This window comes from Vanessa cardui, chromosome 27 (genome assembly GCF_905220365.1).
Source record: "Vanessa cardui chromosome 27, ilVanCard2.1, whole genome shotgun sequence".
Classification (NCBI taxonomy): Eukaryota; Metazoa; Arthropoda; class Insecta; order Lepidoptera; family Nymphalidae; genus Vanessa; species Vanessa cardui.
The window spans coordinates 4,235,331-4,247,816 of NC_061149.1; the positions used below are offsets into that span (position 1 = coordinate 4,235,331).

Sequence of the window (12,486 nt, forward strand, 5' to 3'; positions counted from 1 at the left end):
TCAAAAGAAGATACGAGCCCCTTGATTGATCCAGTATATTATTGTGTAAAAGGTAATTTGTAAAAAAACATATTTGTTAAAGTATTCTCGTATTGTTTTTTGATATATATACTGTAGGGTTTTATTGGCTGACACCGACTCCAAATATAACAATAATTATAACTACATGATATAATCGTTAATCGACTTTTAAGTAGTCTAATATTTTTCATTTCATTTAACTTAGGAAGACTCTAAAAAATATGTTGAATACGCAATTATTTTTATTACTTTTTCGTGCATATTCATTTGTTTTAAAATAGTGTTTTGTTTGAAGTCGGTTTTTCTTTTTGTTAAAATTTTATTTATTTTCTGATTTTAAGTGAAGCTGATGTTGACTAACTAATTTTTTTTAATATGGATAGATTAAGCGTTCCGTTTATATGAGTCAGAAACTACTTCGAGGACAATTTCAAAGGAAACTTGCGAATAAAGCAAAAATAGACATTCGAAAATGCGGATTTAATACGTCACGCGGCGTAAACTACAAGGATCCCTCGAAAGAGCTGTAATCGAACTCAGCAAAAAAACTTTGAAAAAGACCAACTATATCACATACACAAAATTTGATTAAAGATAGTAAGAAATTCTGCCCCATATCGCACCCTAACTGCGAGCCGTATAGGAGTTCCATCACTACATAGTATAAAACAAAGTCGCTTTCTCTGTCCCTATATCTTTAAATCTACGCAACGGATTTTGATGCGGTTTTTTTTAAAAGATAGTGTGATTCAAGGGGAAGGTTTGTGTATATAATAAATGAACAATATAGTAAAGAAACACTGATAATTTTAGAAGTTTACGATGTGATGTCGTATATAAACAAATTCTGTAGTATATTTAGTATCAGTATTGCACCCGTGCGAAGCCGGGGTGGGTAGCTAGTTGATTATAATATTCGACTATGATAATTACATAAACATAACCACATTACGGAAGGTGACTCAAATATCCAAATAACCTATAAATAAAAGATTCGACCGAGTATCGCTAACGTGCTCCTCAGAATTGTTCCGTTCCCTTCCGTTCCGTTACTTTGTCATGGATCCTGTGCTCAGAACCTTACCAAACTTTCACCAAATTACCCTTGAAGTATATATTTTATAATAAAAAAAGAATTATCAAAATTGGTTAACGTGATTTTCAGTTATTCACCTATTTGTCGCGCATACACGTAATGCAAATTTAAGACTTATGTCGTTTTCACATGGATACCATCATTGGAAAAAAAAATAAAAAAAATGGGACCCCACGGGAAGCACTACCTTTCAAACAAAAAAAAAATTATCAAAATCGTTCCACCCAGTGAAAAGTTATGAGGTAACAAACATAAAAATAAAAAAAAAATAAAAAAAAAAAAAAAATACAGACGAATTGATAACCTCCTCCTTTTGGAAGTCGGTTGAAAAGGAGGCTTTAACTACGGAAGTGTAATTTTTATGGACTGTTACTAACTTTTAGTTTATTGACTAGCAATCATACCTGGCTTCGGACGGCTGTAATTTATTTTGTAAACTCTTCACTCAAATCTTTACTCCGAGTAAAGATTTCTGACGTTACTTGTAATTTAATGGAAAACATCTGGATTCTGCGTGTTATCAATACAATTCACAAATTATTTATTTTAATTATAACTATAACTATATATATAATTATAACTACAGAATTGATTAAAACATAAAATAAATAATGTGAGCATTTTTGTAATCAATTATTTCTTAATTAATCTGTCACATGCGTCAGAGAAAATTAACTTATATAATATATACAAAAGAATAATCATTTTGCGTACAAATAAATAAATAATCATTTTCGTAAACTCAAAAATGTCCGAAATAATAAGGTAAATTCTTAACCCTAGTTCTTTAACCCTTGCTAGATAAACTGTAAATTTTATTTTACAAAAAGTTTTATTAGGCAAACGTAAGAATCGAAAATGAACATATTTTAAATTATAATTGTAATAATTTAATGTAATATTTTTTTTCTTTTGGGTATCAATCATCATCAATGTCCATCTATTAGGAAGGAAATTGAATCTTAAATTTTAACATTCAATTTCCTTCCTATTAGATTAACAAATGAAAAAGTTATGTTCTTCAAAGTATTTGTCTCTATAATAAGAGGTCACAGCTATTTTTGACTTATCCTGTTAAAAAAAAACTAAAACCCATATCAATACAATATGGATTAAGAAGGTATTACTCAAAGCATGATTATGTTAAAGATAAAAAACAGTATACTTAGTATTTATTGACTTCTAAGTTAGTTAGTTTTACTGAATTTGCCGATGCTACATCTAAGGCCCAGCGGTTAGAATGCGTGCATCTTAACCGATGATTACGGGTTCAAACCCAGGCAAGCACCACTGAATATTCATGTGCTTAATTTTTGTTTATAATTCATTTCGTTCTCGAGGTGAAAGAAAACATCGTGAGGGAGAACGTGCATGTGTCAAATTTCATAGAAATTCTGCCACATGTGTTTACTTTACCAAAGTGGAATATGTTCCAAACCCTCTCCTTAATGGAAGAGGCCTTAGCCCAGCAGTGGTGAATTTACAGGCTGTTTCTTTACTTTTTTTTTACATCTAAGTTGTGTCGTTACTATACATCGCAAAAAGTGTTTTATGTGATCTTGTTTTAGTAAATGTGTCATTATAATATGTATATTTCGTATTTAAACAATTGCTATTTAACGCAACATAAGACAAAAGCGTCTGTCGACATATTTAACCAAATGTTACGTACAAAGATATATTATGTGTTATGAAATTGTTGAAACAATATTTACTTGAGCTGGTCCATATGTTTGGTAAACTCGTTGTAGATTTGAATATATTATATCCATTATGTGATTTATTCAAAATAACGTGTGACCTAGTTCGGTAGAATATTTAAGTTTCATTAATATTAATACAGATTTTCTAAATTATTCTTTATAAATAAATTAAATTACACATATATTTTAATCCCATTTAGAAAAACATCTAGGTATATTAGATTTGTTTTAAATGCTGTAACAAAAACTAATAGACTTGTCTCATACTTCAAATCAATACTAATATCCTTTACAGTAAAACTTGCTTCTCCGTACGTACTTCTAATACTTCTAGTACTAGAAAACTACATTATGGTTGATTGTTATAAGGTACAATGTGTACCTGAACCATATAAATTACACAAGCTGGGCGATAAATATTTTTAATTCTGGTATTATAATATAAAAATAATTATTAATAATAGAATTATTATTATGAATATCAATATCTGTAGGTCAAGTTAGAATAAGAAAATATTCGTCAGTTTTCAAATTCTCTTATCAAGTCGTAAACTCTTAGTACCTTTTAAAACTAAAGCATTAAACTGCATATACAATTAAACTTACATAGTATAATAACTTAGTTCAAAATAGTGTAACATCTTTGTACTACGTCTAGTTTTATATCAAAATGAAATTTTTTTAAAGGTGTAATAAGTCATTACAAATTTAAATTAGATATGATATCTCCTACTGTCTGACAGTGTCGTATGTTCTCGATCAGTAAAGCAGATTATACTGAGCACACAAAAATGTATCTTAAGGTGACGAACCTTTTCTTACCCCGACTGTACGTAACAATAGTATATTAACCGGTCAAATAGAGTTGTCATCACAATTATATAGCTACTATAACTACAGATATAAAATATTAGTTTAAATAAAAAATAAAGTTATTTTATAATTAGTTTTGATTCAATTGATTGTTAAATATATATTTTTGTTTGTTTTCAGACTGAAATATGTGGAGTATACTGATGGTAGCAGCGCTGTTCGCGACCGCGCGTTCTAAGCAAATACCCTCCAACACCGGTAACACTATTTACTTAAACCTTATTAATTACGTAATTTATATTAAATCAAATATCCATTGTATTATGCATCATCAATGATGTTGTAGTAAACAGATATGTTATTAACGCGCAAAATGTGAAGACTAGAAAACGTCTTAATTGGGACGTTTGCCTTTAGTTGTTTTACGTATTAATACGTTATAATACATCATAATTACGGAGTAATACGTTTTGCGTAATTAAAACATCTAGTTATCCCTTTTACTTATTGTTTTTATCAAGCTATCCTTATTATTTTTAACGAAATGTAAAAATAAACTAAAATAAACGGTCCCCGGCGTGGCACACATTTTTCTGTTGTTTAGTATGGATTATACATATCTGTTTATTAGAAAATCATTGTGCATCATAATATAATATGCACTACCCTCTTTACAAAATATGTTGTCTTCATCTGTTGGGTTGCCTGTAAGAGATCGCTTTTAGTAATAAGGCCTTGCCTTCAATTTTCTATAATGAACCATTTTATATGTACTTTTATTTTATATGATATTGAGTGCAATAAAGTTTTTATCTATCTATCTATCACCTACTGAGGATAACGATTCAAAAATGTATATTAATAATATAAATGTGAATGTAACTGTATCTGTCTGTTGCTCTTTCACGACCAAACCGTTGAACCGAATTTGATGAAATTTGGTTGGCAAATTTCTCCAAGAAAACTCCAAGAAAGAACATAGGCTACTTTTTTGCCTGTTACACGACAACCGACGCCCTAAAACGCAAGCGAAGCCGCAAGCGTGTTTTACTTATTGGTAGGGCTTTGTGCAAGCCCGTCTGGGTAGGTACCACCCATTCATCAGATATTCTACTCCCAAACAAGAGTACTTACTATTATTTTGGTTTAAAAGATGAGCCAGTGTGTGACATAGCATCTTAGTTCCCAAGGTTGGTGACGCATTGACGATGTAATATTTCTTACAGCGTCATTGTCTATGGGTGGTGGTGAACACTTACCATCAGGTCCATATGCTAGTCCGCCAACCTATTCCATAAAAAAGCAACTAGTGGAAGATAAATCATACGTCAAACTTAAATGTTTAATATCGCCTGTTGAGAAGTAGGTTTGGAGTTACACACCACACTATTCCAAAGCGGATTGTGACATTTGAAAGATAGCTAATAATTTGCTCCAATAACAATCACGAGATGATTATTAGGAAAATGTTAATTCTGTGACTATACATAAAAAAGTAAAGTAACAGCCTGTAAATTACCCACTGCTGGGCTAAGGCCTCTTCCATTAAGGAGAGGGTTTGGAACATATTCCACCACACTGTTCCAATGCGGGTTGGTGGAATGCACATGTGGCAGAATTTCGATGAAATTAGACACATGCAGGTTTCCTCACGTTATTTCCTTCACCGCAGAGCACGAGATGAATTATAAAGACAAATTAAGCACATATATATATAGTGGTTCTTGCCTGAGTTTGAAGCCGAAATAATCGATTAAGATGCACGCGTTCTAACCACTGGGCCATCTCAGCTTTTGACGATACATGTTCATATGTTATCTTACTAGTTACTTTCGAGAATCAGTTAAATATTTTATCCTTAACTTTGGTACTCCAAGTACCGTGATGACTACCAGTTAAAATATACAAGCGTATTTAATTTAAAATCTATAAATAAAGTCTTTAAGGATTCGTATAATCGTGAAGGATCCGTCACTGTTCGGTCGTTGACCTGGTCGGACACCCGGCTTAATGTAGCTGTACTTTTGGACATCGAGACGGCGACAATAGTTGCACCGTTAAACACCACCAAGCTATACGAATGTATTAATAAAACGAATAATAAAAATAAAGAGGAATAACTGTTTATCACATAAACAGTGCATTTTGTATAAACGCATATTATATAATATGTTCCAATTTTGATCTCGTTAATCTTTCATTTGAATCAAATGCATCGATTTTTTTTTTTTTGATTACACTATTTTAATTTCATCCGGAAAAATGACTAAGGACAGACAGAGTTACATTCACATTTATAATATTAATAATATAGATCAATGTGAAGGTCACACATGATATTTTTTGAAATAATTATTATGAAGGTGGTCAAATGGACTTGACACTAAGTAGTAACCACTTCCCAGAGATATTGACGCTATAAGAAACAACCATTCCTTTCATCACACCAATATACCATCAATCATCAAATTTGACGACCTCCGTGGTCGAGTGGTGTGTACACCGGTTTTCTTGGGTACGCCACTCTGAGGTCCCGGATTCGATTCCCGGTCGAGTCGATTAGTTTTCTATGTTGTCTTGGGTCTGGGTGTTTGTGGTACCGTCGTTACTTCTGATTTCCATAACACAAGTGCTTCAGCTACTTACATTGGGATCAGAGTAATGTATGTGATGTTGTCTCATATTTATTAAAAAAAAAAACTTTGGTGCTAAAATATTACATCCCTAGTGCCTGTAGTGTCACTGGCTTGATCGCCCTTCAAACCGGAACGCAACAATACCAGAATCTAGTCAGATATTCTAGTACTCGTCTGGCTGGTACCACCCACTCCCATTCAAATCAGTTTCTTTACCAGACGGGTTCGTACAAAGCCCTACCAAGTAAACCAACATACACTTTTAAACATATTATATACTAATGGTCACCTGGGGCTTCGTTCGCGTTTCAGTGTGTTGGTTGTTAGGCCTTTTTTCTCGCTGGAAAAACGCATTACGCGCTTCCCCCTCATGATGGAAAGTGGGGGGTGGTACTCCCCGGAGCGCTGGACGCTTAGTGCCCCCAAGTACGCCAGGATTACCCACTAAAAACCAGCGGTACCCTCTCCGTCTTTCGGCGAGCGCTACGGCATCGCTTACCCATGCTACCGTGACGTCACGCGTTAGGCATAGTCTAGTCTATGCCCTTTCTTGGAATTCTAGTTTGCTTCACACCAAATTTCATCAAATTCGATTCAGCGGTTTGGTCGTGAAAGAGCAACAAACAAACAGAGTTACTTTCACATTTATAATATTAATATAGATTATTATATATGGTATAAGTATATAATATTAATAACATATAAAGAAACCACCGTTTTGGTCCAGTACTCCCGGAGGAAGTATAAATTAGTCAAGTGTAAGTTCCACATCCGTGAACACGGTTCCGGACATGCGATACATTAGACGTTACATGAATTAGAGATCCGTAACTAATTGTAAGACGATAAGGACCACTGATTTATGACCTCAATATACTTTATATGATATTTAATTAACATGATTATTTTCAACCGACTTCAAAAAGGAGGAGGTTATCAATTCGTCTGACACCGACTCCAAATAAAGCAATAATTATGACTACATTATAATAATCGTAAATCGACTTTTAAGTAGTCTAATATTTTTCATTCCATTTTACTAAGGAGGACTTTATTCATTTATTTTTATCACTTTTTAGCGCGTATTTATTCGTTTTAAAATAGTGTTTTGTTTGAAGTCGCTTTTTCTTTTTGTTAAAATTAAATTTAACATTATTACAGTTATAAATTACGGAATATTTACGATATCTTTTATTTTCGTTCGGTGGAGCTCGATATTTCGACATTATCTACGAATGTTTTGTTCACAAGAGTCTAGTAAAACATGATAAATCATTTACAATTCAGGCTATTACGCTCTGGAACAACCGTCGCCAAAATTGTACGCCTGTTCTATGAAGGCCAAATCTTTGTTATATTTATTTTTATTTCTCTGTGTGGTGTACAATAAAGAATAAACTTAACTAAACTAAATATCCCGTAATTAATAACTCAATTTACTACAAAACATCTAAGATATTCAACGTTCACTCTTGGATCAATCTATCTATTAAAACAAACCGTATCAAAATCCGTTGCATAATTTTAAAGATGTATCTTTATACATAGGGACAGACAGCGATAGGCGACTTTGTTTTCTGCTATGTAATGATTATTGAAGCCTCAGACTTTTTCTAATTATTATTATTTTATGATCATATTTAACGATCATAAGATATATGATCGTTACCATTCAAAGACATTGGCACTCAGTTGAATAATAACTGATGACGTCACCAATGCGTTACCAACCCAAGACACTAAGATAATATGTCCCTGAAGTTATACTGGCAACTCGCCCTGCAACACAACTATGCCAAGTATTGCTGTTTGAATGTAAAATGTTATAAGTGCCTTAAGGGTTTTATAAATATAGGTATTAATTATTACAGATTAAAATACCAAAATATATAGTGAACAGAAAATTATTTTTAGACTGTACAGTTGAATTCATATTATGTCAAACTATTCAATAATAGCGTTCGACCAGTGATCATAGTTCAAACGAAGAACATTGTTGTTTAAAAATCGAACTTATTCTTCTTAATTTTGATTCATTTTTTTTTTTAAGAACATTCGAGCTAGCGAACGAACAAAAACAATTGACAACTAGAACATAATGTACTGATGTCTTTGCCTCTTTGTGACTAGATTACTTATCTTAGTTTTCACAGCTGGAATTCATTTTTTTTCTTTCAGAAATAGCTACGACAACTGTAGCGACGGCCACGGAGCCGGTCTCAGAATGGCCCGGAGCATTGGCGCCCCTCGACACTCTTGCAGTTGCTTGCGAGAAGGAGAACATGCATGTCACCATCTCCCTCGCACACATCCAGTCACATCCAAACAGGTATAATGCAAAAATTGTCGCACAGATAATTTTTACGGAATGTACAAAGGTTAAAATCCTTTCTTTCAAAAAAGAACTTAAAGAGGCTTTATATATTGAGCCTTTTATTTTTATTTATACAGGCTATTTTTACATTAACGCTATTAATTGTATTTATAATTTTAGTTTAATTTGAGTAATATGTTAATAATTAACTAAATTACTCGGACACATCCGATCAATAAGATATTATACATTTAACAAAAATATTCAAAACAGAAAAAAAATGTTTTGAAACAGCAAAGTCTTTTTAAAAAAAATGTAACAAAATATTTTATATGCAACATTGTAGTCCAATGTTACATTTTTTCCAATATAAAATATTTTGTTACATTTTTTTTAAAAAGACTTTGCTGTTTCAAAACATTTTTTTTCTGTTAGCTCAAAAATAAACCGCTAGGGGGCTCAACATCTCATTGACTAATTTCACCATTATTATCCCCATTCCTTGCTCACCTACTTGGAAAATAAAAGAAGATAAAATAAGAACAATTACTACTCCCATAAAAAAACATAGCTATTGTAAACAAATTACTAAAACATTTTTAACTACATAACATAACTATATTAAATAATCTTCTAGCTCTTCATAAATATATCGACATTTTTATACGTACACAGGTTTGTTAAGTAATCAAACCACGAAGACACACACACAACCGCGCTACTCGTGTTACTGACATTCCGTTCTATATTTACGTCCAATCAAAATACATGTAATGTCTAATCCAATGGCAAGAGAAGTTAATATAAACAAACATCAAATTTTAATATTCTATTTTGTGATCCATACGATTAACTCTTAATTGATATCATCAACAGCCTCTAAATTTCCCACTGCTGGGCTAAGACCTCCTCTTCATTTGAGGAGAAGGTTCGGAACATATTACACCACGCTGTTCCAATGCGGAATGCAGGTCCACGCCATGTTTTTTTACCACCGAGCACGAGATGAATTATAAACACAAAACAAACATTAATATTTAGTGATGCTTGCCTGGATTTAAATCCGCAATCATCGGTTAAGATGCACGCGTTCTAACCACTGTACCATTTCCGATTTTTATTTCTAATACCACACTATTCCACTTTAATATTTATATCAACTTTATAATATTCTACCGCATAACAACAGTAGTCAGCAATGTTGTATTCCCTTTTGAAGGGTGGTCTTACTATAGTCAAAATGATAGTAACCATTTATAGTAAATGGTCCCCATTTGGTTGTCAGCTACTCTACGTAGATATAAGTTCAGATAATAACTTGTCCAAAATGCAAAACCATATTTACACAAATCTGTAATTAATACCAATGATTATTTTAGATCTCGAACAGTGACGTCATATCAATTCAAGATCTAAGTATAGTACGACACAAATTAGATGTAGCATAGGAAAATGCAATGGAATAAAAATAAAACCGATTGCTGCCGATTTACCCAACCAATAGAAATAGCTTCCTATCGCGCCATTCGACGCTATTCGTCGCTATAGATTCTCGCGTCAGGGAAAGCAAATGTATACAAATCATGTGTCAAATTGACGAATGTATAAGGTCATATGATATTACAAGTTATGGCGTTTGTGCAAAGATCATATTCGCATGAGAAATAAATATTGATAATTTGGGATAGCGTACTCAATTCGGAAGTGATCGGTTTTACGAATTTTGCCAATGCTACATCTAAGTTGTGTCGTACTATATATATCTTCGTGCTACCGTCGAAATGATCTATATGTATTCTCTCATTAAATCCCTAGACTTTGATTGGACGAGTGACCTTTTTATACATATTGCTGTTTCATCATGCCTTCTTTATCACACTAATGAGCATAAGCCTCTCCTATCACTTGCCTCTATAATAATCTAAGCCAGATTCGAACTGTGACTTGGACAAAGTCTTCCACACATCTATGAACTGGATGACTCAAACCTCATCTTAGTCCACTCTTTGCCTAATGAAGTTTGAAAACAGTTGAGGATAAATTTACAGAGTCAAATTGAAATTTTACTACAATGTCAATTTTTAATGAGTGAATTTATAGCAAAAATTATTAGCAGCCTGAATACTTGAAACAATCGAAGATTACAGGACCAAATCTGCTTCAAATTAATACCTTCCATTACATAATTTGTATGTATAATTAATATCTGGCAGTTATGAAGAAAGATATTGTGAGGATCTGTATGAGACAATCCCTATTTAAGTAACAGCATGTAAGACGTTTATAGGCTATTATGGTATGTCCCTTGTGTTAACTACTGAGTTTATTCTTGGTTGCTCTCGGTAGAATCTGCAAAAAAATCCCGCTGAGTTTCTTTCGCCGGTTCTTCTCAAGTCAGAGTATTTTCTTTTCCGAACCGGTGATAATGTTTCAATTGACCATCAATAAGAAAGTGTAATATTTCTATATTGAATAAAGTTATTTGAGTTTGAGTTTGCATTCCGAACCGGTGGTAGCTTCACTTAATACAGTTTAAAAAAGACGATTGAAAAATTCTTGTAAAAGCCTACTGGAATAAAGTAAATTTTGTTTTTCAACCGACTTCAAAAAGGAGGAAATTATCAATTCGTCTGTATTTTCTTTTTATGTTTGTTACCTCATAACTTTTCGCTGGGTTGACAGCCAAGAAAACCTTACAGTATATCTATCAAAAAACAATACGATAGTATACTGGGTCAAACAAGGGGCTATCGCGTATCGCTTCTTTCTTTTGATTGTTGAGGCGCGTGGCCGTGGCTGACACCGGCTCCAAATATACCAATAACTACGTTATATAATCGTAAATCAACTTTTAAGTACTCTAATATTTTTCATTTTATTTTACTTAGGACTCTATAAAATATGTTGAATACGCAATTATTTCTATTACTTTTTAGTGCATATTCATTTGTTTTAATATAGTGTTTTGTTTGAAGTCGGTTTTTCTTTTTGTTAAAATTTTTATTTATCTTATAAAGTCTGTAAGCCCCAGTTATAGTGGACATGGGGCTGTTATGCCACTGTAACTGATGTTTAAATAATTTCCAGTATATACGACACTTTCAACGGCATCGTGTATCCAGCGGGACTGGGGAGCAACTCGACGTGTCTCCGGGAATACGTGACAGCAAGAGGTGACCTGCAATACACTCTACCTCTAAAGGGATGCAATACGATGTCCATCGATAATGTAAGTCGTTTATTTTTAATAATTAATTATAATTAATAACAATATGAATGGAATAAAAAAACTACGCTTTCTTCCCATACCAGAAAAAAATCCGTAAAATTCATTTATTTTACTTACGAATTCGACTACCCATAATGAGTACGATTAATTTTTAAATATTGAAAAAAATAATTCCAATTTGAATTTACTAATGTAATGCTTCAAAATTAAGAAAAGAATCAAAGGCGCAATGAACTTGGTTGACCTCATATTTTTTTATTAAATTATATAATTAGACGGACGAACAAATGGGTCATATAGACAATGGCGCTTTAAGAAATATTAACCATTCTTTACATCGCCAATAAACCAATCTTGGGTACTAAGTCCCTTGTGCCTGTAGCTAAGAAATGAAAAAATGGCGTTGTTTCAATTTCATTCGAGCCAAGATGACCACAGAGAACACGTGCATCTTAACCGATGATTGCAGGTTCAAACCCAGGCAAGCACCGCTGAATATTCATGTGCTTATAATTTATCTCGAGCTCGGCGGTGAAGGAAAATATCGTAAGCATCTGCATGTGTCTAATTTTATAGAAATTCTCCTACATGTGTATTATATGAGACAACGTCATATACATTACTCTGATCCCAATGTAAGTAGCTGAAGCACTTGTGTTATGGAAATCAGAACT

At 32.8% G+C, this 12,486-nt stretch overlaps 1 protein-coding gene across 1 annotated transcript in view; it reads left to right on the forward strand.

Moving 5' to 3' along the window:
- LOC124541087 overlaps window positions 1-12,486 on the forward strand; it is a 62,433-nt gene that overhangs the window by 30,544 nt on the left and 19,403 nt on the right. Inside the window, exons 2-4 of the mRNA XM_047118912.1 lie at window positions 3,814-3,891; window positions 8,448-8,598; window positions 11,671-11,812. Of these exons, the coding sequence (XP_046974868.1) occupies window positions 3,822-3,891; window positions 8,448-8,598; window positions 11,671-11,812 (363 nt within the window). The 5' untranslated portion in view covers window positions 3,814-3,821. The remainder of the gene's footprint in view (window positions 1-3,813; window positions 3,892-8,447; window positions 8,599-11,670; window positions 11,813-12,486) is intronic.